The 26878-nt window shown below is 39.7% G+C and overlaps 1 protein-coding gene across 3 annotated transcripts in view; it reads left to right on the top strand.

Annotated features, from left to right (window-relative positions):
• Window positions 1-238: 238 nt before the first annotated feature.
• Window positions 239-26878, top strand: part of srgap1b (SLIT-ROBO Rho GTPase activating protein 1b) — a 42308-nt gene continuing 15668 nt past the window's right edge. For 2 of the 3 annotated variants that reach the window (XM_075472238.1, XM_075472237.1), the window contains exons 1-13: window positions 314-711; window positions 11066-11261; window positions 12920-12974; window positions 13068-13175; window positions 16705-16767; window positions 17436-17633; window positions 18562-18690; window positions 19037-19258; window positions 19993-20094; window positions 22342-22539; window positions 25969-26053; window positions 26165-26192; window positions 26337-26370. In XM_075472238.1, the coding sequence (XP_075328353.1) occupies window positions 645-711; window positions 11066-11261; window positions 12920-12974; window positions 13068-13175; window positions 16705-16767; window positions 17436-17633; window positions 18562-18690; window positions 19037-19258; window positions 19993-20094; window positions 22342-22539; window positions 25969-26053; window positions 26165-26192; window positions 26337-26370 (1485 nt within the window). In that variant the 5' untranslated portion in view covers window positions 314-644. Of the gene's footprint in view, window positions 712-11065; window positions 11262-12919; window positions 12975-13067; window positions 13176-16704; window positions 16768-17435; window positions 17634-18561; window positions 18691-19036; window positions 19259-19992; window positions 20095-22341; window positions 22540-25968; window positions 26054-26164; window positions 26193-26336; window positions 26371-26878 lie in introns of all 3 variants that reach the window. The other variant, XM_075472239.1, reaches the window with a different exon arrangement.

Below are 26878 nucleotides of genomic sequence, written 5' to 3'. Positions count from 1 at the left end.
CACGCCTCTAGCCCCGCCCCCACTGCGGACACACCCATCTCCTCGGCGGCATTTCATTTACGGTTATTGGCATTAGCTGCACGCGCGGATTGCTGGTGTGTGCTGCGCGCAGCGTATGTGTAAAAGGTTACAGTGAGGTGAAGATAACATCAAACACCGACCCTCAGTCGGCTGTGGGTACGTGTGCGTGTATGTGTGTGGTCTAACCGGCGCGTGTCTACCTAGTGGGCGTGTGCTCGGTCCTCTATCCCTACTTGCAGACCAGTGCTTGTGCGTGCACACGCGCATGTGTGATTGCACGAGGTGAAGCCCACTGAATGCAGCTTTTTATCAGCTGGAAGCGGGTCCACGCGGCAACGGCGGCGGTTACGAGTGGGTAATTTCTCTTTGAGCGCGCGTGATCCCCTCCCTCCCTCCTCTCGCTCTTCTCCTCCTCCTCCTGCTCCTCAGCGTGGAGTCGCGGGGCCACTACACGCTGTGTTGTTGCGGCACTGGATGGATGTAACGGGCGCGTGTGAGGGTGAAGCCTCGGGCGGTGCACACGGAGGGGAAAAAAACTGGATTTTTTAGATATATTTTTTTATTTTGCTTTTTAAATTAATTTTCCTGTCTACTTGCCGGTCAGTCACCTCCATCCTGGCGACATGTCAAACTCAAACAAAAGCAAGAAGGACAAAGAAATCCTCGCAGAATACGAGAGCCAAGTGAAAGGTGAGATTCTGATTTTAATGTCTTCTCTGCAGTCACACCCACCTTTTTTTTTTTTTACACCTTTGCACGCGTCCATGAACCACACACACACGCACACATACCTGTGTGCCAGCACGTTCACCACTCATGCCCATGCATCGCATCCGTGCAGGGTGTGTTTGCACAGGAGCAGACACCTCACCCTGAGACGTCAGGATTTCTGGGTTCATCCTGAGTGCTGCATGGCGCCTGAGGAGGGAGGAGGAGGAGGAGGAGGGGATGAAGAGGGGTGTATGTGTTCTGTGGAGCCCTTCATATCCTTCACGTAATGTGTGTGTGTGTGTGTATATAGTTTCTGTCTGTCTGGCAGATGTGCTATTGGTATTCCTCTGAGACTCTGACTGCGGTGTTCACCTGGTAACCTGGCAGCTCGCTCAGGTGATGTCAACCCCGGTCCTTAAATACTGGTTGCCATGACCGTGGGATAACCCTCTCCTCCTCCTCTTGCAGGCGCCATGGTTACCATCATTCCTGTTCGTGCTAGAGTCTGTCACGTCAAATGACCTTTAGTGAAAACTCTCATTTTCACGGTGCAAGCCAGACGAATTATTGTCCTAGTGGCGCTTTACCTCAGCAGTTCAAGATGTCTGACCTTTATCAGTGCGACACCCCATTCGATCACCTTTCCCCTGGTGCCGCTCAGTGTTTGCTCTTCCTGTACATTCTTCAGCTCCACATGGCTCCTCACACTTTCTCTGCCACATCCACTTGTCACCTACGCCCACACCATCTACACTGACATCAATTTCCTCTAGAAGGCTTTTCTTTTCTTTGCCTGAATCCACACACACACATCTTCCAAGTAAAAAGAGGGGGTGATGTTCGAAACTGAAGCGGCTTCATTCAGAAATAATGAATTCCTTTTCTCATTCCTCTGCCAGAGCAGCCTGCTGTCCTGTTTCGCGCACAGGACACACACTCTGAGTGATTAGATTTAATGGAGAGTATCGGAGAGCGTTACAGCCCCCAAGTGAGGTGTGTGTTGTTGTCTTGTTTGTGGCCACCTGCTTGTGTTTGCGTGCATGTGGCCCTTGCTCTGGCGCTCTGCCAAAACACACTCGGGGATGCCCTGCATTGTAATGACCACTCTGATGAAGCCGGCGCTCCTCCTCCTTCTCTGGCTGGCCGGCCGGCCGTCCGGCCCTCGCTGCGCCTGTCCTCTCCTGTCGAGAGCCAAACGTATAGATCTGCTGTTGTAACTATGTGCTTTCCAAGTCTGCCTCCCTGCTCTGGCTCCTGATTGGTCGATACCGGAGGTGGTGTGTAATGTATACACAGGAGGAGGCCGCATCTCTCTCACGGGGGAGGTGGAGTCTGCTTGTCGAGGTGAGGTGAGCCTGCCAGAAAGGTAGCGGGGAGATTATGCACAGCACTGACAATACATATTTGTGTGCTTGATAATGGCCTGGTTTGAATTGCACTGAGCGCACACTGAGCGTGCTCCTGATGTCAGGCTGTCGCCGCGCCAATGTGTGACACCTCCTCTGTCTGAATGAAGGATTTGAGTATTGTTTTAATGAGAAAATGCAAATGAAAAGGGAGGAAAGCAAAGGAGCTCTGCAGGGGGAGCGGAAAGGCAAAGATGAGGTCCTTCCTGCTACATGCGGCCGCTGCGGTTCTTCTTCTTCTGCCTGCGTCTGCATGCAGGTGATTAGTGACTTCATCTGCATACCTGCCAAAAAGACAGATAACACAGAGACAGAGCAGCAGGGAATAAGGGAAGGAGACAGATAATGAAGTGACCCTTCAGTCGGGAAGTGATCTGAAGAGCCATTTAGATAGAAGGCCTCGATCAGTGTGTGCTTCTTAATGATGATCCATCGCTACCCTGCCCTCTTGTCCTTGAACCTGGTCATCATGGTAACGGTCACGCAGTCTCACACTTGCAGTATTGCAAGCAGAAGTTTAGGTGAAGCTCAACAGGGCGGTTGTTCTGGTCTTGCCACAGATGTGCCAGATCTGGTGTGCGAGGGATTAATTGTCAGTCCGAACTTATTGTCTGATAGGATCGTAAACATCCTCCACCAAACACCAGATAGGCGATGTCTGTGTCGTCCGTTATCTGTTACCCCGAATCCAGCTGTCGGGCGCTCACACCGGACATGTGAGCGGAGGTGAGATGAGATAAGTTGGGTTGTATTCTACTTTGTCCTGCTCTCTGTTCGTGGTTGGCTGTTTGTGGCAGGATGTTCCATCTGAAACTCGCCACAGATCTTCTGTAAACTCAGTCCGTCTGCAGACTTCGTGTTGGCTGTAATCTAATCTGGACCATCTGTGGCATGCCTCCTTGTTCTGCCTCCTTGTTCTGTCTTGCTACAGAATGAATTTGGGACCATCAGACCTCCCGTGGAGTTTACCCTTCTGTTTTTTAGTATCCATACATGTAACAAAGTGATTTCACGATGTGTGGAAGTCTATTTTTCAAGCCAGCATGGAAACCATAAACTATTGCACAACACAATATTCACACAGAGTTTTTGATGGATAACAACTCCATAATGTATAATTTCGGAGAATAAATAATTAATCTTCATCACCAGCTGGATCCATGTCCCGTTAGAGAGACTCTAAAGACGAGTAAGTCAGCTATCTGAGAGCAAAACGAGTATTGCCTCACCGTTTCACTTTATTGGTGAATCATTTGTTGTATAAAACAGCAAAAGTGTGAAAAAGGTGACACCCTTGAATCAAACAGTAAGTTGTTTTTTTTTACACTTAATTTGTGCCTTTGTGGAGCTTTAGACTTTTGATAACCTGGTTAATATGGCTGATGGATCGGGTCAGTTGGCAGATGATAGTGTAAAGCTACTTAAAAATGAATAAATGCAGATGGATTTCCATGGCAGGTGGCCTTGTCAGTGTAGCTACAGTACCTTTGGTAAAGTTATTTTGTTGACAGATTTGTAGTTATTTAAAAAAAAAAAACTGCATAACAGAGCAGAATATTTCTATTTAAGCAGACACAAAGGAGATGCATACTGAAATAAATGTTCATTTAATTTAAACAATTCAGCCGCCCTGCTCACTTGTTGCTAGAAACAAACTGATATCCCTTAACTTTAGACCACTGTGGAAACTAAAGCCCCCCCCCCTGATTCACTCTGATTCACACATTGAATCAGAGTTCAATGTGTGAACACTTTGCGTAACATTTCATTGCAACAATCTTGCATTAACAGACAGAAACACAGTGGTGGGTTTTATTTGGCTCCTGATAACTGCTCAAAGAAATATGATACATTTAGTAATTAAATCATTCATATGTAGTCTTTTTTTTTTTTTTACACACAAATAAAGCTGAGTTGATTTGAGTTAAATCAATCAAAAGTAGCACTTTTCAAACATTGTTTGTCCATGGTTTTTATCTACCGCAACCAGCTGCAGCTTTGAGATTTTTTTTCTGAGCATGTCACTTACACAAGTTTGCGTGTGTGTGTGTGTGTGTGTGTGTGTGTGTGTGTGATTAACGCCATGGCAAACAGGATCTTCATGGCTAAATATTATCAATCCCTGAAGATGCTCTTGTTCAGCAGTATTTTTCAGGAAAATCTTTGGTCCAAACATGGGTTGTAATATTAGTTTGCTTTTTCTTAATTTTGAATAGAAAATTTTGGTTAAATAGGCCTGCGTGCACAACAAAACTGCACCTAATGAACTCTAAATAAATCTAAATAAGAGAATATTTTGTTGATGGCGTTTGTGTGAATTGCAGATGTTACTCAGCATAATTCAAATAATGACTCACGCCCATGCTATGTCCACCTTCATAACTGCAATATTTTCACTAATCCAAAGTCTGAATTATATCCATATCTGTTAAAACACACTTCTTTTAACGACAGAGTTCCTGTTCTACACTGAGCACAGCTGTGTTGCCAGGTCATGGGATTTTTTTTATTTTTTTTTAAAGAAGCAACCTGATTCATGAAAATAACCCCAAAAAAAACCAATGGTGTTCTTAAAAATCAAGTCCAAAGTCATTTATTGTAAGCAGACGTGGCAACTGTGAGAACGAAGGTATATGTTGTAAAGCAGCACAACAAAATGCAGGCAAAACTTTGATAGGAAGTGATATTATTATAGAATTCATATGTCCGCAAAATGTGAGTAGATTGGCATATGCCAAATAACTTAATTTGATTGTTTCTTACTACAAATATGACTATTTGAGTTAAAGACCATGGAAGGTCTTAAAGGGGTTAATGTTGAAATCTTGCTGTTTGTGTAAACTAGGGCTGAAATGATTCCTCGAATAACTCTATTAGAAAAAAATCCTCGTTGTAAATTATTTGCTTCGATGTGTCGTTTACTTCACACAAATATGTTCTGCTCAGTGGTCACCCTGTTTCACGTGGACAGCTGCTGTCGCACAATGTGCTGCGTTTGTGCTCGAGGAAACGATAAGCAGCAAAATCAGAGAAAAACAGAAGATGTCTAAAGTTTTGGGAGCATTTCAACAAGAAAAGCGAAAATACTGTCCATTGTAAAGCTGAATTGGCTTAATGTCAATGCCACAGCATCTCAGCAGAGAGCAGCCAGTTCACATATCAAGTCCACTGAGCGGAACAAACACAAAAGAACATGTCACGTCAGCATTTTAATGGAAATCACTCAGCTTGTTGGCTGAGAAGGACACCAGTGGAAAACATAACTAAGGAGAGGCTTGGGCTGTCGCGTATTAAAAAAAAAAAGCAAGTTATGTTTATTGCGTTGGACAATTTGTGCCTAATTTCCCTTGAAATGTCTCCAGATCTACTTCGAGATCTGAAGATGGGAGCTGTTGCACAGAGCTTTAAAAAAAAAAAAAATCAAGAAGGTATGTTCAATTTGATTCAAACACCTTGTTTCAATCTCGACATTTCTATAAATGGGAATAAACCTGCAGTTGATTCATTCCTTTGGGAATCTCCGATATCTATTGAAACATTTGCAGGGATTTTGGATAGGTCTCTTTGTAACCCAATTGTTAACAAGTTAACAAACTGTTAGCCTGATTATGTTGACAGTCAAACTAACCACTACCAAATTTATAATAGCCAGCTTTATGGTTTTGTGCCACAGTGCACCATGTCCACATCTGACTTCTAAACGATTAGCGACTATCGACTCCCATCTATCTGTACAGAAATACATTTTCTTATGCCATATGCTAGGAGGTACAGTGAGCATATTATGTACACCATACAAAGTTGTGTTTAAATAATGCGTGAATTATTATTTTTTGTTTGTTTACCTTAAATGAATGCAGTTAAAATAACTTTACTGTAGGAGCTTGATTGTATAACATGATTTCAAGGTCTGTTGAGAGTCTCAGACTACAGCTGTGGGCGTAAAATCTCACTAATGGGCACAAAAAGGTGTAGAAAAAAAGAAATGCATTTCAACTCAACAATATGGATTTAAAGTGGCAATTGAGTTTTAAATAATTCAGCTTCGAGCAGCAAATGTCAGAGTTTTAATGTGATTAAAAAGCACAAATGTTTACTCTCATTGTGATGAATTGATGTGTACACATAAAATTGATGCTGCATCATCCTCATTTGCTCCGAACTTCGATGGTGCATGACCTGAACACTCCATGCCTCCTGGAAAAGCAGTAAAATGAACTCTGGGGAGCTTTCAGATTGAATCAGTCCACAGATTTAGCCAGACAAATTCCTCTGCTCATTATTTAGTCTGCTTACTCTGCGTTTTGCCACACTGTGCAGCTCGTCTGATCAAAGAGGCTGAGTCTTGTCGTTCAGGGTGTTATGAGAACGTACAAGGAGGTTTCTAAGAAGAAGTATTTCGGAGATCAAAAGGTAAAGCACGGCGGATGTCCTCTTTTCGCTTTCACTCAACTGTGATCCAAGCCGAAGAGTTTCATTGATATAATCTCGCCTCCTCAGTGGAGGAATCCTCCTCCTGCTCTGCAACAGCAAACATCATTTTTATCTCGTTCTCAGGACACAGCCATGCTTCTCTTTAGGCCCGTAGCTAGCAGTTAGTATTTCATCAGTAGGAAGTTAATTGCTTTTGTTTCATTGTTTATTCATTTAAAAAAAGAAAATGCTAATCACAGAAGGCTATTTAAGATTGCTAGGCAGTCAGCTACTTGTGTAAAACAAACCAAAGCATCCAAGGCACTGAGAAGCTGATGTGTGCCACTCTTTCCCAGCTGGTACTCATCTTTTAGATTTAGCTGATTTTTAGATTTAGACTAACATGAGACTGGAAAAACTCTTTAGCCTGTTATGATAAATGTTGATTGGCGCTGAAGATTTGTTTTTGATACATTTTCCACATATTTTTTTAAATGGTCTTGGCTTTTCTTGCATTGTTAAAGGGGAAGTTCTTTTTTTTTTTTTTTAACCTGGACCTTATTTCTGGCATAAAATACGTTCATCTACTCACCGATAACAGTTTGGTGAAAGTCATCGTTCTTCGGACGCTATTTAGATCACTCAAGACCCGCGTATATCCATATAACGGGAGAGAACAGGGCAGAGACAATACAGCCTCTAAATAAGGCATTATCTGTCTTAATTATCGGGGGCTTATAGGGGGCTTTCGACACACGCGTCTACTGAGATGATGTCATCAACGCGTGAGTCAGTCCATGGCAAGCAGCTTTTAAAGGCTGAAATCAACATTAATACTAACAGGCTGATAAGCCTTTTTAATCTTCACCATGACTTTATGAAGTCATTTGCTGATGAACATGAAGCAGATGCGTATGTACCATGATTCAAACATCGGTGTGTGGGATTCCCTTCTAGTTACAGGGAGATTCAAAATCAGAACGATAAAGTCAACTTTATGAGGATACATTCCCAACTGAGGATCAAACCCCGTTTTTCTGTACCCTTGTCAAAGCATCTACTCACTGAGTGGTAGCACATACCGTTTGATATGGAAAACAGTTTTGCCATTGATTTGATGCACATCCACTGACAAACCATCATTTCAGCGAGTGGTTTTAATGTATATACTTATGAACAAACGACAGATGTCAAATGAACATCCAGAACAAGCCCGATTGGAGAAGTGGTTTGAATGGTGAGCTGAAATGGATAAAGAAAAGGATCTTTTAGAAAGACGAGTTCATCATGGTTCCCTTGGAAGGACCAAAGTTATCTGCCTTTATTGTCTATGTGAATTGCGTTCACCGGAGTATGTTGAATCTTAAATATTACTTGCGAGCAAAACACATGGCTGATGCAGAGCTCCCTCTAACCAAGCATATATCTTTTTGAGAATGTTGAGGAATGTTTTGGACAGTACTTGTTCGGATTATTTGTTTTGGATTGCTGCAGAAATACATATAATGTACCTTAGCATAAAGCAAGCATATTTGTCTACTCCTTTGTTAATAAGGGTGTTAAAAAATATCCCTTCAGATGCCTTTGGAACATGTATTAAAAGTGCAGATATTTTGCCATTAATCATGAGTTAACTATACAATCTTGCTATTAATTGCAAGATTAATCAATTGATAATCAATTGATAGCCCTATTTGATATCAGTGTGCCACACAAATACAGGTTTTTATGCTTTTTTTTAATATATAACAGAAATAAAGGGTTCATGCACGTTTCTTGATTTCTTGAAACAAAATCACTGTCATTAATGTATCATTTGGAATTTCCTTTTTGCCGAACTTTTTTTCATATCAAATGTTGGTCGCAGCACTTTGGTAATTTATTTATGGCATTATATTTTGTTATAACTTAATGTCAGGTTTTGATTTAATTTGATGTGGTTGCTCCACGAGGGATTTGAACAGCACTTAGACTGAAACAGTGATTTAACTCCCAGTGAAACCTTCCTTTAAGTTCCTTTAATTGCACACAGACATTGTGTCCGTAGCTGCTGTAAAATCGGCCGAATCGATCTGCATTTGTGTTTATATTTTGATTTATTATTGTGGCGTTTGAGGGTGTGTGGTTCTTTTCACGGGTGTTTGCAGACATTTTAGAATAAACATTTTCAGGTGATTTTAGTCCTTTGTAATTATGCTTTAAACAATAAAACTGAAGCATGGCGTTGGTGCTAAATTACAGGAGTGATTAAAACTCTAACCACTCCAATATTAACCCATCCCATTTGGCCTATCAGCCAGTCAGAAACGAGCATTTTCCCTGCCCAGAGTAAAATATGCAACAGCCATCAGGGCGTTTAACAGCAAAGCACACGTTCATTTATATGAAAGTGCTGCAGTTTCACACTTTCAGCATATGAGAGCAACATGAAATGGCAGCCATTTTAATTTAACAGCAAATTGATGCCAGAATCAATAAACGTACAACAATAGAAGGAGTTTTATGGACTCTGCAGTTTTCTTTAGAGATCTGTAGCAAACTGTGTGTGTGTGCGTGAGTCGATGCGGCAGATACAAGCTCTTCACCTTCCTCATCACATGGTTCACACACAGTGTGTGGTTACCAAGACAACAGGTAGTGGAGTGGATACGGTCTCCGGGGATGTGTGTGTGTTTGTGTGTGTGTATGAGAGAGAGAGGTGGAGTTACTGTGTATTCTGTGCTCGCTCTGTCCCCGCTGCTGCAGATAGATCGAGCTCTGAAACAGAGCGAGCAGTGAGGCGTGCAGCCAGGCTTCACCATGCTGACTGTACGACTGACTCAAAGTGTGTGTGTGTGTGTTTATCTGCAGGTTTTTAATGCGGTCACAGGATGTTGTCCAAGGTGACTCCTCAGACAAAATGGACAGCTTTCGTGTCTAATTTACAAGGATGAAGAAATGGGAAGAGTGTAGGGAGGAAGAAGCAGGAATATTAAACATTTTCATTGAGATTCATCAAGCAAACTAACTAAACCAGGGCTGCATATCACCTAAAATCCACATCATTAATGACATTTAACACAGAAACAGTTAATGTAGTGAGTGATTTTTAAGTACATTAGAATCGGTGTGACCCAGCCTTCTTTTATACTTTGACATGTTTATGGGTGCTTGTAGGTGTTTTTGAAAGTCCAATTTTGATCAGTCTAACACTATAGTTAGTTTTTTTTTATACTTTTTCCATGTGAAACTTGATTTATTATTATTATTATTATTATTATTATTATTATTATTATTATATCAATTATTTTACATGGGTTAATTATAGTCCTAAGGAAGGAAATCAGAATCGGTTGATCAGATTTAACTGTAAAGTGTAAACTGAAGCCGTTAGAGATCTTAAGTGGGACGTTCAGATCTGAGGAATCTAAAAAAAGACGCAAACAAGGTCAAACTTCTGTTTCGTCACACCTGAGCATAGATTTGTCACATTAAGCAGAAACAATTAAAGGGATGGCTAACGTTTTAGAGACACAAAATACACCAGTTGTCTGATTATTCTCTGATACTTCTTGCCATTGATGCCCAGTGGTCTACTACACTAAAACAACTAGTTGGAGTTCTTGTAGCCAGCATGTTTTACACACACGTATTCATATTATTAGTATTATTAATATTATCATCTTTCCATCTATTCACCTGCAGGCCTGGCAGGGAAATCACGATTCAAAGTCGTTTTTCATAGACTGGAAGGACATGGCAGCCTCCATAGAGCTTGCCCGCTCTATGTAGATACAGACAAGTTATTCTTCACTCAGGAGGATAAGTGAGATTGTTGACAGAGATCATTTTACACCAATGAGGACTAACTTATGAATGAATATGTTGATTTGAGCTAATAAATGACTTAATTTATTACATAGTGTCCCTTTAAAAAAAAAGAAAAGAAATTAAATTTAAAAAAAAATAAAATAATTGATACTCGCTTGAAAATTGATACTTTATCGGGAAACGAAATATCGATATATATCGCAGTGTCGATAAAATTGCTCAGCCCTACTGAATCGCACAAATGCTCCCAATGTGTTCATTGGTGTTTGAATGTATGAAGGATAAATTACTCAATGTGTAGTTTGAAAATCAGTGTGTGAATATTTGCAGGGTGTTATTGACATCTTCAAACACTGGAGGCACGGGTCAGCCCACAACGCTGAAATTTTCATCCAAGTATTGCATCATTTTCAGGTTGTTAGAGTAAAATGAATATGTGTTGTACCAGTCATTTGCATTGCATGAAATCAAAACAAAATTAGTACAGTCTGAGATCCATTCAACTTTTATTCTTATTTCTTATCATTAGCAGTTATAGTAAACATCTGAACTTTGTCTTGATTTATTACTGAAGAAAAGATGGAAAACCAGCTAAATTAAAAAGAAAATAATAATAATTCACTGGTATGAGCTTCTCAGAGGTAGATAGGTGTGTTGTCCAGTTTGCTCAGTCTCTTGGGGTTGGGTGTTTTGACTGTGTGCAGATGTACGGACCCAGCTGGTGGAGCAGCAGCGCTGTCTGGAGCAGCAGACGGAGATGCGAGTCCAGTTGCTTCAGGACCTGCAGGACTTCTTCCGGAAGAAGGCCGAGATCGAAACGGAATATTCCCGAAACCTGGAGAAGCTAGCAGAGCGGTTCATGGCCAAGACACGCAGCACAAAAGATCATCAGCAGTACAAGTGGGTTGATGTGTGTGTATGCATTTACGTCAACGTACACAATAGTATTATCAGGATGTGGCTTCCTGTTTGGATGAAAAAGAAATTCCTCATGAGATAGCTCACCAAATGACCATGATTATAAATCTAAAAACAAACATACAAAACTAAATCAGCAGTCATTAAAGATGAAGAATTAAAGAAATGTTTAGAAATTGTTCAGCCCCATAATGGCAGAAATACGATGAGTTAGAAGAACAAACTTGGCCCAAATATGATGTGACAATGTCCAGCACAAGTGCAATAGTCTGAGTCTGGGCGCTGAAACTGAACCAGGTCTGTTTTGTTACCACACATGATCTATAGAAGGTTTCAGTGAAGCTAAACTTGAACCATCTTCAATCTAAACCGGTTCAAATCCACCCACAGTAACCCCTTTTCAACCAGACGATGGTGCTGGGCTGCTGTTTGAGCCAGCTCAGAGCTGTTTCTACATTAGAAGAATCAGTTGATTTTCTAGAACTAGAAAGCCACGTCGTTATGTTTATAGCACTGAAGACATTAAAAAATTAGCGGGAAAATGAGAGGAACGCAGAGGTCATGTTCATCTATGCTGCTATGGCTTTACATCCGTGTTGCTAAATATTTCCAACAGGAACTAGTTGAAGTCTACTTTAAAAGTTGCTGAATGTTGCCTGATGATGTCATACTCTGATTACATATTCATGACCTTCATTATGTTGCATTGTGTTCTGTGAAAACCCTTGACACCTGTTTGCTTCTCCTACTCTCTGTGCTTGCATATACTGTGTGATAATACAGCCAAATTTCAAATAAGGCTGCTTTTCTTCACATATTTTTCATTTTCTGTTGTGAGACAGCCAAGCAAATATGAAGTTATGAGTGAAAAGAAGCCTATGTGTTAGCCCAAAGTTACTGTCAGAGCATTTCAAGACTGCTGCTGTGCCTTGATTAAACCCTGATTTTCTAAACTGCGGCATCATTGGACAAAATTATAATCCACGTTAAAGACCATGTCTGTGCTGGGATTTTGGATTTATTTACATGTACGGTGAAGAAAATGTCATGACCTTCATTATGTTGCATTCTGTTCTGTCAACATTTTCTCACTGTTGCTGCTAATTATATGTATCTGAATGCAGCTACAAAGTCACCCGCTAGCTGTCTTAGCTAATGCTAATCTGCACCATCAAAAATGTCCAAAAAATATAATTTTTCTTGAAAAATGTTTATACAGTACCATATATGCTAGTATATTCTTATAAGAAGGAATAAGTGTTGATAGCTGCTCAGAAACTGTTCATCCAAACCTACAAAGCAAAATGTTTAAAAATCCTGTTGAGATCCCAAAGTCTAAATGAAACTGAATGCTAATTAACAATATGAAATTGCCTACAATCTTCTACATTTAACAATAGTACAAAAATACAGAAAGTTGTGCAGAAAATATGAATAACTTGTAATTGTAGATATTTATATACTAAAAGTAGATATTTATATACTAAAAGTAGATATTTAGTGGATTAATTAAACATGGAATCCTTTTTGTTTTTAGATCATCTGCCTCCCCCATGTTTAAGTCGCACAGGTTATACAAGTGGGAAAAAATTGGGGTTTATTTTTTCTTCATTTGAAGTATCTCTCGTTGCCTCTTCCAGAAAGGACCAGAACCTGCTCTCTCCAGTCAACTGCTGGTACTTGTTGTTAAACCAGGTCAGTTAATGCATTTGTGACTTTCCTCAAAACAGACTTGTGAGAGAATCTATAAAAATGATACATTCCTCCAACCCCGACTTTCTTTATCAGGTGAGAAGAGAGAGTAAAGACCACGCCACCCTCAGTGACCTCTACCTGAACAATGTCATCACGCGCCTGACACACATCAGCGAGGACTCGGCTCGCTTGCTGAAGAGGGTGAGCCTGCTTATCATAAATATATACTGTGACAAATATGCAGTTTTGTTGTAGTGCTCTGAAGCTCATTTGAAATAAAAACAATAGTTTTCACACTGTTGTTTTCATCCATCATATCCATTTGCCACCTAACAACTCCTCCATGCTTTAATCCATTAAAACCATTCTTGGTATTTGTAACCTTTATAGTTTTCAAGTAATGCAGCGTTTTTCATTTTAAGCCATTAAAATGTTCGGAGAATCGTGTTTTTTTTTTGTTTTTTTTGGGGGGGGGGGGCTGATAGATTTTGTTGCACCATTGGTGAGTGTATGTGCAATGGTAGTGACCTCCACAGTAAGCACACGGATCATAGTTGATAAAAAGCAAGTACAAAAATGTCAAGCTTTTAGATGCATTATTTTCTTTCACACATCTTTTGGCGTTTAACTACTCTTCGAAAACAATTCACATATCAAAATGTTGAGCTTGTTAATGAGATTAGTGTGCTTTTTTGATATTTCTAACTTTAACAGTTTGAATTTTATGCATATTTTAAATTTGAAAGCTATTAGATTGATTGGAGAATTCTAACCTTGTGGGTGAAGAATTTGTTGCACCCTGTGTGAGTGCATACATGGTTCATTTAGAAATTTAAGTGCATTCATTCAGCAATCAGCATTCACACTGCTGTTTTGCAAGGGAGAATATATGTCTCATGACATTAACAAAAAAGATTAAACAATGAGCATAATGCCTTTGCAAAGCAGGATAAATCTGAACTGAGCTGCAGATTCAGATTAAAGCTGCAGTCTGCAAGATTTGTTGTTGTCATACGTAAAGTCCTACTTTTTGGCATTTTAAGAGTTTACATGATCTATCAGAACGCTTGAAGTTGAAAACGGTGACCTCCGTAGTCGCAAAATGCAAGAAATGCTTATTTTTTAACCGAAAAATAAAAAGTTATTCAACTTCCTGTCCCGCCCCTTCAAAACACATGAGAACTCGTGCACGTAGACGTGCACGCCAGATGCGCCTACACGACTCCTCATTCATCAACTCACCTGTCATTTGCGATCATGGAAGACACAGTAAGTAGACTAGCCCGTAATGAAGTTCAATAGTCCAGATAAATAAGCGTGGGGACGAGCCTACCTTGTATCGCGCGTGCACAATCGGTGATTGACAGGCAGCAGAGCCCAGCTCGTAAACCTGATTGGTTACCTTTTACCGGTCCGGTCTGCAATTTTGTAAACAAACCTGCTGGCTTTGGAGGGACCTAGCGGGACATATAGGGGACCTAGAGAACTCTTTTTTTTTTGTATTGGGGTATTTAATGTACTACTTTCAGAATCCCCGGACAGTTCCAGGCATTATGCTTGAAAAAGAGTTGCAGACTGCAGCTTTAAGCTGATCATTCACTGCAAGTGATTATCTGACACTTTGCTGGTATGAAAATATTGACTAATTGCTGCTTTAAGTAAAGGATGTGAGTACCTGTTCAAATACTGAGAGTTGGTGCACAGAAACACAGCAGGCTGGCTGAGCAGCGCCAGATAAATAAATGGATTTGACCACACGCAAACAAATGAATTCATAAATGAAACAAGCCAAGCTGCCTGCTCTGCTCTGCTCTGCTCTGCTCTGCTCTGCTGAATCTCTGCCTCGTACATTCAACAGTTTGAGGAAGCAGTTATGTGGCAGCATCAATATTGCATTATGCTAAATGACTATGGAATCTCAGGATGGATGAATCCCACCCCCAAAGCACCCACTGAGAAAAGATCACTTGAGCTTGTCGCCATGGCCACAGGGCTGTTGGCGTTTCCATGGCCACTGAGCCGTCTGTTTCTTCTCAGTGTCCCTCAAAAGAACAGTTTCTGAGAGGACACGGTGATGTGATGGAGGTCTTACTGTTCATAGCTGCTGGCAGCCGCTGCACTTTAGTTAGCATGAATAAAAGAAGAGCTGGAAGCTAGATTAATTATGAACATGGTGAGCTAAACTTAGAGGCGGCGGAGAGAGTGTACAAGTGTGCATGTGTGTTTTATTTGTATGACTCCAGCAGAGCTGAGGGGAGGACTGACTTTATGTTTCATTAAAATTAACTCTTCACTTCTGTAGATCTATGCCCAAAAGTCACTCTCAAAGGAGTACAGTACATTGTACTAAAGTACTGGACTGAAGCACAGTACTAAGGTACATATTCTTCACTTAAAGCAGCTTTGTTAATTAGTATTTTCATTTATAATGACAACCAAATGACAACGTTATTCGATCCTAGCAGGCAGCTGTTTCAGGCGAAAAAGTTAAAAAAAAAAAGTCAATGTATTACTCTGACACTTAAATCCTTTAGTTTTTTTTTTTTTACCTCTTGTAGTCCATTAAATCAACCAATGATCATTAGAAAATGAAGCTACTTTTAAAGGCATTTAAGAAAATTTTATATTTATGATATCTATTTATATTGATTAACCTTTATTTAAATAAGAAAATCGATCTCTTAAAGTGGACATGTCAGGATAATTTCCAGTCATTTCATTCTTAATCTTGGGTACCTCTAGATTAGCTTTGCACCCTTCATGACTCCAAATAGTTTGTAATCAGTTCAGGATGAGAAAGAGCTTCCTCTTTGGCAAAAGACATGATTTTAAAGAAAACCCAGCTACAACTACATTTTCGCTAGTCGTTGGATATGGCGCTCAAAAGACAATGTATCCTCAGCCAGAATTCAATGGTATTTGTATTGAGACACATAGAATCTCAAAGTCTTGCAAAGCAGTAATAGATGAAAAGTTCTCTGAGGCATCATGAGTTTTGTTTGGCTGGCATTCAGAACAAATATTAAATCACATAAAGTAGGCTGTACATTATTAAAAATGTCTCGTAGCTGATGGGGAGCCTGGCCAGGTATGGGAGCAGAGCAGTGTATCACCGTATCATTAACATGAAAATGAAAATTAGTGTTTGCTATGTTTTGATCAAGACCCAAGTCTGAACCCTGGGGAACGCCTTTTATTAGCTGCACATTTATTGACTGATTCAAGGCACACGAAAGCAAGTTTTTCCAAAACATCCTTAATATTTAACCAGAAATGTTTTCCTGAATAGTCCTTTGTCCTAACGTTTCCAACACTGAAGCAAGATCCTAAACCAATAAAGTTATCTACACTTTTTTGTAGATTAGATTTACAGGACAGCCTTCATAAATCACTCTCAAGGGGCTGCTTTTGTAAGTCGAAATCTAAAATCTACTAAAAAAAATGATGAATTAGAAAAATATTTGAATTAAAAACGAGACATTAACTTTGCCTTCAGTTATGTTTTGTTTTCACTTTGCTCTCATATCTTAATATCATTATTTTGCTCTGAAAGCGAAAGGCAGATTATCCTCACACTGGTCGTATCTAAATAAGAGATGACCACATATGATGACATATTCCCATTAGAAACAAATCTGTGTGTGTGAGTGGTTCTTGCATGAGACACCTCTTTGTGCACGCATGTACTGAGCTCCTGTTAATATTTTCTGATCTCATATGCATCTCTCAGAGTAAAGAGATCATCATGCAACTTCAGGAAGACCTCATGAAGCTTCTGAATGAGCTTTATACCGTAAGTGCAAACAAACTCTTTGAACACTTAAAAGAAGGATCTCTGCAGGAAATTATACTTAATACTCTTGAATATAACTTTTCATAGCTACAACCATCAGTTCTACACTATAGTAATAGTATAGTACAGTCCCCTGCTGCACTTATAGTACCTGTTGGGAGGATGCCCTTTTTAGATTTAAACACTCTTCGACCTTTTTTTATATTTGATCTTAAAAGAGTATTTTCTTCTTTTGCTATAAGACTTGAAAAATAAGGGTAAAAAAGGTTAAAATATGATTATTGTGTATTTTTTTCTGTAACTACACAGAAACTGGGCCAAAGAAAAGTCACGGAGGGATATTTTAAAAGCTCAGAATGAATTCCTTTTAAGTGTAAATTTGACCAACACCAGAAGTCTCGCACTCAGTTATTTTTCTGGGCCACCATGAGCTTTTGCTTCTTCCTGGCATTATTTTTCCAGACTGCAAAGAGTTTTGAAGGAGAAAATCTGCTTCATATTGGAACTCAATCATCAAAGTTTATTTAAGGTCAGGGTTGCGGCCCTTGAAGCTGCCTGTCCAAACACCAGAAATCAGATTAGAGTGAGCCTGATAACCTTGGGGAATAAAGATGGTGGTTCCTGTGAGGTTCTGCTTAACTGTGATATTATTGGATGCTGTTACCTAGGTGATGAAGACGTATCACATGTACCACGTGGAGACGATCAATGCGGAAACCAAGCTGCGGGAGGCGGAGCGTCAGGAGGGCCGTGTGAAGGGCGTATCAGGGACCGGCGGAGGGGTGGAGCCTGTGTTTGGTCTGCGGATAGAAGAACGCCACCAGAGACGCAACGCTGCCCGCAAGATGGAGAAGATGAAAGAGAAGGTAACACTCTTAGAAATGAGATGTCTTATTTCGTTTAGGCAACGTCTGAAGCAATGTAAAATTTCATTGGATTGTTATAGTACCTGAACAATACTGGGTAAATTTAACCTGAACCTAATGAGTTAAAAACCTTTAATTTAACTCAATTTAACTTCTCTTTTTGGTCATTGTTTTGGCTAATGTTCACCTAATCTAACGTTCCTTTATTTGACGCTTGATGTCATCATCAACAGCTTTGAAGTTTCTGTTTCCACTCCTCTTTTATGACAAGTTTCGGGATGAAATGTAAAAGTTTTACAGCTTTGTTGGACAAAAATGTCACTCGGAAACTTCACATTTCATATATTTGTAGCTCAAGTGTTGCCAATAATTCTTCAATAATTGCAGACACAAGGAGATGATGCAGGCAGAGGAAAGCTTTAAGGGAATCACAATCAACAACAGTAAATACAGATTATGGGTTCCACTTGAACAGTTATGCTATATACGTATATATATACTGAATGTATATGTATATACATACAGTATAAAAAAAGAAAAAGTTTCAGTGCAATCTGTTGGTTTCCTTAGCTAGGAAATTGTTTTTGAATTGGCTCTATATGAACGAATTGGATTCTTTTATGAATAATTATGATTACAATTAATTGAATTCCAATTGGCTTGAATTGGACTTTATTATCTAAGTGCCTTGAGATAACATTTGTTGTATTTGGTGCTATATAAATAAAAATGAATTGAATTGAATTGAATATATGTACAAAAATAAAAAACTAATTTCCACAGTATCGTGGCTTACATTTATAGATTTCTATGTGTATTTAAATTGATATATGTATATGTGTGTGTGTATATATGTAATACATGATTTTCCTGTTCTAAAAATCAACATTTTCATTTTTTTTCGTCCTTTTTTTTTTTTCTTCATCAGAGGAAGGCAAAATACTCTGAGAACAAATTGAAGACTCTGAAGGCCCGAAATGAGTATCTGCTGACTCTGGAGGCCACCAATGCCTCTGTGTTTAAATATTACATCCATGACCTGCCCGATATCATAGACGTAAGTATATCGCTTTGTACTGCGGCAGAATATATATGGCACATATGTGTTTGTGTAGTTTTGAAGTGAGAAGGGCGATTTTTATAAACATCGGATACCAGGAGTAAAATTATTTTAAAAAATACAAAAACATTCACAACAGATTCATTCTGTTCTTCTCATAGTCTTCTCAAATTTGAGAATTAAAAACTGAAAAAATCAAAAAGCACAAACAACACCATGAATCGGTTGCACAAAGATTTAACCTGAGAAACACAACCTAATATGACCAAATGGTCTCAAAAACTGTCCCCAAATATGTCTACCGTCATTTCTTTAAACACGTGTTCCTCCATGTCTGTCTTAGTGCTGTGACTTAGGGTACCACTCCAGTCTGAGCCGGGCTCTGAGGACCTACTTATCAGCCGAACTCAGCCTTGAAGCCTCCAGGAGGGCGGGTCTGGAGGTTCTGGAGGGAGCCGTGGAGAATCTGGACCCCGCCCGTGACAGGCAGCGCCTGCTGGGCCTCTACCCCACTGCCTTCTGCCCACCACAGCGCTTCAGCTTCCAGGCCCACATGGGTGACACAGTCAGTGCATTTATATAACTAACAAACATGTGTTTCAGGGAAGGAAATTAGAACACGTGAGACAAACATTCAGTAACATTTTTTTTTTAAATTATATTTGAAGATGATGTAACTTGAGACATGTTCCATTTTTATAAATATTTAGTGGAAAAAGGGGCAATATGTACTGATATTAATGATCATTGTGATATTACAAGAATGAAAGATCGATATCGGCAGATAAAGTTAAAACAGTATCGATAGCAGGTTGAGCTTTTTCCATCATTTTCACAACTCCTTGCCTCCTATTTTGATTGTAATATAATTGGCAAAAAAGAGATCAAAAACTCAAAAATGCATATTTAAAGAAAGTATTTTTAGCTTTCTATTGATAACCTGATAATGTTTTGAAATAGATTATTTTTTTCCGTCTACAGTAATCACGATATTGAGACACCCCTGAGTAGACTTCGGCTTTCTTTAGGAAAACAAAAGAACTTCTTTTAAGTACTCAGTGGCATTTTTCAAAAGAAAAGGCTTGAATTAGGAAAACAAATTTGGACCTCATCAGATGTATTTTAAAACATACAATTTAATGGTCACAGAATTGCTGAGATAGTGAATGAAAATGTGAATGAAAATGTTGCATGCAGCACGCTACAACACAGTTAAACTCGAATTGACCGGGACGTCCACTGTAAGTAAAGACCAATGGATTTTACTGATTCTCGTGTGTTTGTTTCACTTACTGTCAGGTGACCCAGATCGCGTCGCAGCCGCAGCTCCAGGCTGAGCTCACCCTCCGACTCACTCAGCTCCAGACCCGCCTGGCGTCCCTGAAGATAGAGAATGAGGAGGTTGGACACACAAACACAACAACATTTTTTGTCAGAAATCCACTGAAGTAACTGTTGAGGGAATTGGATATCAACCTCTGAACAGGAGGGTTTATATTGAATTTACATAAGACTACAATCAATCCATGCATGGTTCCCTGTGGATTATAATCTGGTGCTGCATGTTTTTAGCCTCACTAGCAGCAAGACTCCTGTTTAGAGCGCAGTCAGTTTTCTGGGCTTTGGGTTAGAAGATGGATTCTAATTAAAGTTGTTATACCCAGCACGGTTTACATTGATATGGTCAGTTTTGGCCTTGCGATCAACTGGTGACCCGTCCAGAGTCTACCCTGCCTTTTGCCCAATGGCAGCTGGGATAGGCTTCAACTCCCCCGTGACCTTGAATTGGTATTGGAATTGTAGTTATATTTGTCAAAATTTTAGTTGTTTTAGTGGGCTTAGACTTAGGTGTAGCATTTTATGTTCTCCCAATTTTTGTGGCCATTTTCTAATGTAGGAATTTGCTTCCTTTCTTAATCTTCCCAACAGCTCTCAATGAGCTCAGCAACAGACCTATTTGACCTGCTGAAAATATCTTTGATGTTGGTGGAATTTGGATTTATCCCCTGCAGACCCTTCTTGTGTGAACCAACTGCAACTTGTCCAGTAGTTTTTGAGCTACTAACCAAACACACAGAGTCTACTAAATTGCCCAAAAACCTCACCGATTACACATTAAAGCCTCGTTTTTCTGACAGTTCAAACTTTGCTCAGAGTTATGGTAATTTATACAGTTTTAATGGGGTGATAATGTAGCAGATGTAGCCTCTAAAAATAAAGTTGAGCCATCTGAGAGTGCCTTGGTGCTACAGTCTGCTGGTGCCCTCACTGTTGTGTAGCACAGAGGGCAGCTGTTAACTCAGCCTGAAGGGCATAAAAATGCTGAAGGAGTCAGGATTAATGAGCTGCATCTGCATGTCTCAGCAGCTTCCAACATACACACAAACACACCCCTATTATCATAGGCAAATAAAAACCCTTACATCCATTATTCCTGTTGTAAATACAAGCACACTTTGCATATTTAGTGGGCGTGGACGCACACACGCCGCCTCAAACATTTACGGCCTTAAGCAATTACTAAGTCATAATTCATGATTTGAGTTTGGTTAATAAAGAGCACAAATTGTTCTACATGGTAGAAAAAATTTGATTTTCACTTTATCCACACATGGATATGTAACCAGATTCTGTCGACCAACGTAAGACAATGAAGAGTCAAGTGTCCAAAGGTTTACAATTTATTTAGAACCAAGCTCATGAGAGGAAGGAGGAGTCAGAGGTTGCCACCCACCACTGGGACCTTAAATAGATAAAACACCAAGTCAGTAACAGGGAATAAATAAACTCCAAACGGAGAGTGCAAACCACAAAGTTCAAAGTACATCGATATTTCAGGTTCACAAATGACACCACTGCAAGCATTACACCTAAATTCAAACATGGGGCTCAATACGTACTAATGGCTACCCACAAGTCAATTGTCACACAAAAAGGCCCAGTAGTAGGTGCACACAGTGGCTACAGCCTGCAGTCCCCGGTAACTGGTAAAGTTCATTAACATTAACATTAAAACAGTTAAGAAGCATTATTACTTTATTAAGTTTAACCTAGTACTATGTTAAAAAGGCAAAGGCCACCACAAATCACCGTGAAGCAGAAACTACAACTACTGGACCTCGGGCTGATTCACTCAGGGAAGGCAGAAGGTGTGCAGCATTCCAGCACAGGTCGATCGCCCTGGCTTGGACAAACAAACAAAACTAACACAAAGCAAACCAAATAAACACAGCAAAGATCATATGGAAAGAGACTGGAGCTTAAGGCTGTTCTGGCTCCATGATGGCACTCAACTAACCACTACACTTAGCTCTTGTTAAAGCAAATGCAACGCAAACCACTCTATCACCACCGCCCAATCACAGAAGGCAATATCAAACACAAAAGCACATGAATTACTCAAAGCAAACCAGAAAACTCAACTGCACACCATCCACCTTACCCACTGCTGACACAAAGGAGACCAAGCCCGCGGGCTCTCAACAGGCCCAGCTTTTAAAGGTTCCTCTTCTTCTCCCCATGAACTCAGTATTTCACAGCAGCAAATCCCGTAGCTCCCCCCATTGTCCTGGCCCCATTATTGCACCCTTGCTCCCATCCAGTCCATCCGGTTACAGATACAACAACTTTTGTTTTGTATCGCTTTAGGTGAAGAAGACGTGGGGCGCCACTCTGACCACCCTGCAGGACACGACGGTGCTGGAGGACTACGACGTCTCTCAGAGCTTCACCCACAGCCCATCCTCGGAGTCGGTAAAGTCCAGCGTGTCCGATGGCTACTTGAACAAACCGAGTCTGGCCAAGAGACGGGCCAACCAGCAGGAGACGGAGCTCTTCTACTTCAATGTGAGGAAACAGCAGGGCATCATGTTCACACTGATCTCAAAGCCTCTTAAATCATAGACTGAGGTTATGAAGTGTGCAAGACATAGGAGCCTCCCTGTTCAGGGTTAAAGGGTTTAATTCTCATTCAGAAGAGAAGAGAAGAGAAGAGACAAAACAAGAGAAGTTTTAGACTGCAAATATTTCTATTGTGACAAAACATATTCATTCAACTCTGCACAAAAACAAAAGAACATAAAAAAATTCTCAAATTTGTATGAGTTTCCAAAAGGAAATGTCCCTCTGCCTTCATTTCTTTGATATGTCACTTAACCTTGAAAACATACGACAGGAATATGGACTCACCCTACAACATCAACAGATCAGTACTATTATCTGGATTGGACTCGTTTTAGCTGGAATGTGAGATTACATAGACAAAACTTCATGAAGATTTCATTAGAAGTCTCACAAAGATTATGCCATATTTAGGGAGGACTGAAAGTGCCATAATGTTAAATAAATACATAGAATGTATAAATGGCTCAACAGATAAAGAACTATACCAAGACATGCCACTTAAGTAAAGAAAAAAAATAATTTATCCAATAATTACTGTGATAGGAATAGATATTTCTGCTTCAGTCTCCAACTGTATTCATTTCATTTTATGTTAATAATTTTTATATATTGCATACAGGAATATAAGAATGGAGACAGGGAGATGTAAAAAGAAAACGTGGAAATGAATTGGATTAAGAAAATAGAGGAGGAGAATGCAAAGGGGATAGGATTGAGAAAAAAATACATCTATGAATAAATGATATACAAGGATTTAAGTTTTAGGAAATAAATAGCGTGAAAAAGGCAAAGAAAAAAATTGAGAAATAAATGTGGGAATTAAATTATAGATATGCAATGACACTGATGATAAATGATTAAATCAGTAGATGAAATTGAAAATGAAATGACGATGTGAATAAAACGGAGTATCAACATTAAGTTGAATGAAAACGGTTGCAAATGAAAGCAAAAATCTCCATTTATTCCGCATTCTGTTTATTAATTATTGCATGAATTGCTTTATTTTTATATTTATTCACATTATGGCAGTTTCATTCAATGATAATGTGCATGTCTGCTAAAAAAGTTATCCTATTGAACACCATTTTCATCTGGTGCGAATTCTTTGTACAGGGAATATCTCTTATTCGTTTCTTTACTTCAGCATCAAATTTGTTTATAATCGCTGTATTGTGTGTTGTGATGGCCATGAAGTATCCATGATACAGTGTCATCTCTGGAGTAAAGGCGATTTAGCTTTTTTTCTGACAATGACCGTAAGGAAAAAAGACCGCCAACATGGTGCCCGCTCCAGTTCCTGTGCAAATAAAGCAGATGTGAAGAAATTAAATCAAAATTCTCACAATTCTCAGTAGTGTTTAAGCTTGGGAAGGTGTTCAACGTTAAAAAGGGGTCCGATGAAACAAAATGTTAAACTGGTTACAGTAGAAGTTGCATAGAAAAGAAGAAAAGCATATAAACAATATAAACATGAAATCGTAGAGCAAAGTGCATCATATTGTGTCATTGTCTTTCATCCAATGAAAACAACGCGGGGTTATGATCCCTTTACACGTGTATCTGTGTTCTGTTTGTACCACTTTAACGTCACAAAATAGCATTTATCTTAGCAGCTGGTGGACAGTACTCCTTTGTGGTATTGCTGATGTCAGATGTAGGCCACATCTGCAGCGGAGCGGAGCAGGGCAGCATGAGATGGGACTTCAACTTTCTCTTTACCATATCCCGAAAAATTCCGATTATGTAATTGATTGAAACATCCTTCTTTTTGCCAAGCATCTTTGAATAAAACCTATGACAACATCTGTCTTTTTGATACAGCTGTAGTCACGTGAATAAACAGATCTAGAGAATTAATGTACATTTACATTATTAAATGTCTTCAACGCACAAATATGTATAGTTTGGTTACACAGCAAATGTGTAATTACTTGCATACAAGCACCCAATAGTTGGTAAAAGGGACTGCAGTGTTAAATTTGCTCATTACAGAAGAAAGTTTCTAAGACATAAAGACCAAAGTGCCTGAGAAAACATCAGCAGAAGCGTGTTGTTGGGAGCTATGCAAATGGACAAAAATCATCTAACTTCATCTTGCAAAATACACCAAAGAAAGTACAGATAATTCTGCTAAAGTTCCAACTTACGAACAGTTAAAAGTTCCTCCTTCTTAAAGTGATGACAGATGGTTGTTTTGTGACATTTGAGCATCAGTCGGTTTCCAGCGTCCTAGCTGTCGAAGCTTTGCTGAAGTGTGTCTCGGATGGCACTGAAAATCTAAGTCATTCCTAAGTCAACCTGAGGCCTCCTCCTGGTAGCACATTTCCAAAACGCATCCCCAAGGAGGGGTCCGGAAGGCACCCTGATCAGACGCCCAAATTACCTCAATTGGCTCCTTTAGATGCAGAGGAGCAGCGACTAAAATACATTTTATTTACAGCAAAACTAAATAGGATAGAACTTACCCCTAAAAAGGTGTTCCAGCACCTTTAGCCAGGCCATCTGCACTTGCCTGCGTAACTGTAGAAAAACCCTTGCAAGAAGCCATAATTAGAAAGCAATGTGAGTTTAATTCATTTACTGAATTACATACAGGTAAAAGCAGTTAATACACAAGGAATGAAAGTAAGTACAAGGTAAAATGACGGTAAAGAACACCTGACATCATGCATACGTTCTTTTACAAATCAACACAAGTAAAAAAATGGCAGTTAAGTCTCAAAGCGAATGGCTGAAAACAGCCCTCCAACGTTTGTCTCTCTGACAGACTCACCTAGCTTTATTTTTTCCAACCAGATTTGCGTTGCATCCCACAAGACCCACAGGATTCCAATCCCAATATAGCTGTCTGCACTCAACTCCTAAATATCACTTTGCAAACACCAGTATATTAAATCGCCTTGTAAAAGGTATAAAAACAGATGTGTTGATATTAGGAGCAAAAATTCACTGAAAAAGTACAACAAACATGAGGATGAATTGGGATTTTAAAAAAAAATAAAATAAATAAATGACATCCTCCTCTTCTGCAGGAGAGGGAAGCAAAAATCACTTAATAAGAAGTTCCCCGGCAGATGAAATAAGGAAGGAGGGGCTTTGAACTTTTAAGAACAATCAAGCTCTTCATGTCAACAGATAAAGTTTTTTTGTTTGTTTTTTTAGGTTCTGACAGACAAGTACAAGGGTACACTTAATATTTTGTCTAGATTGAAAGTATAGTGTAGTTGTAGTGTAGCATTTTCTATTATTTCAGATGTATGATCGAAAAAAATCCTGGATCTGGGTCAGTGTTTATTACTTCTAAGTAGTGCCCACCGCTGATAGACTTTACATGCAAATCCACAGTATTCGTCTCTTTTCACTCCTCAGAAATTCCGCGAGTACCTGGAGGGAAGTAATCTCATTTCCAAACTCCAGGCCAAACATGATACATTAAAGAAAGCCTTAGCAGAGGGTAAGACGGACAGAAACTCACTTGTCTTCCATCTCACATGTTGTGATAAAGATGTTTATCTGCTTTTCTTAGCTTTAAAACTTCACATCCGTCTCCTTTTTCTTCCTGCAGGATATAAAGCTGAGCTGCTGACTACCAGGTAAGGCGTTCTTTAATGTCAAAGCGCACATTTCCTCTTCACTTTAATAATCAACCTTACTCCTTTCCCTACCACTTCAGTTTGAACTCTGAAACTGAGACTCCTCTTTTCCTCTGTCTCTTCTTCCTTTTCTGCTCATCACAGTCGTGGGCGGAAGAACTCCCATAGCAAGCACCAGGTAGAGTTTCACCTCAATCAGGCTGCAGGGGGGTTTGTCTGGGAGTCTGTGGTGATAGCTCGCAGTTAAGGGTGTAATTTCCACTGTTGATGGGGGTATGTGTCTTATATGTCCTAACTTTTCAAAGTCCATCACTTAAAGGTAAGCTATAGAGTATTGGAGAGCTGGTGGAGCTGTATGAGGGAGGGCGTAATAGAGTCAGCGGGTTCTAGAAGGAAACTTTTAAATGATTTGGAGATAATGGTTAGAGAAAATAACCCTTAAGCAGCGTTCCTCAACACTGATCCTGGGAGGATTAAGCCCTACATTTTTTTGGATGTATCCCTGCTCTAACACACCTGATTGAAATGAAATGCCACTCCTCAACATCTTCCTCAAGTTCTGCACAAGTCTGCTAAGGGCCAATGAATTTGAGCCAGTTGTGTTGAAGCCAAGAAACATCTAGAACATGCAGGGCAGTGACCTCGGAGGGTTGGAATTGGCTTAGAGGATGCTGCTGCAGAAATCA

Source organism: Odontesthes bonariensis, chromosome 8 (genome assembly GCF_027942865.1).
Source record: "Odontesthes bonariensis isolate fOdoBon6 chromosome 8, fOdoBon6.hap1, whole genome shotgun sequence".
Lineage (NCBI taxonomy): Eukaryota > Metazoa > Chordata > Actinopteri > Atheriniformes > Atherinopsidae > Odontesthes > Odontesthes bonariensis.
The sequence above is the reverse complement of the archived record's forward strand: the minus strand, read 5'-3'. Positions and strand labels throughout refer to the sequence as shown.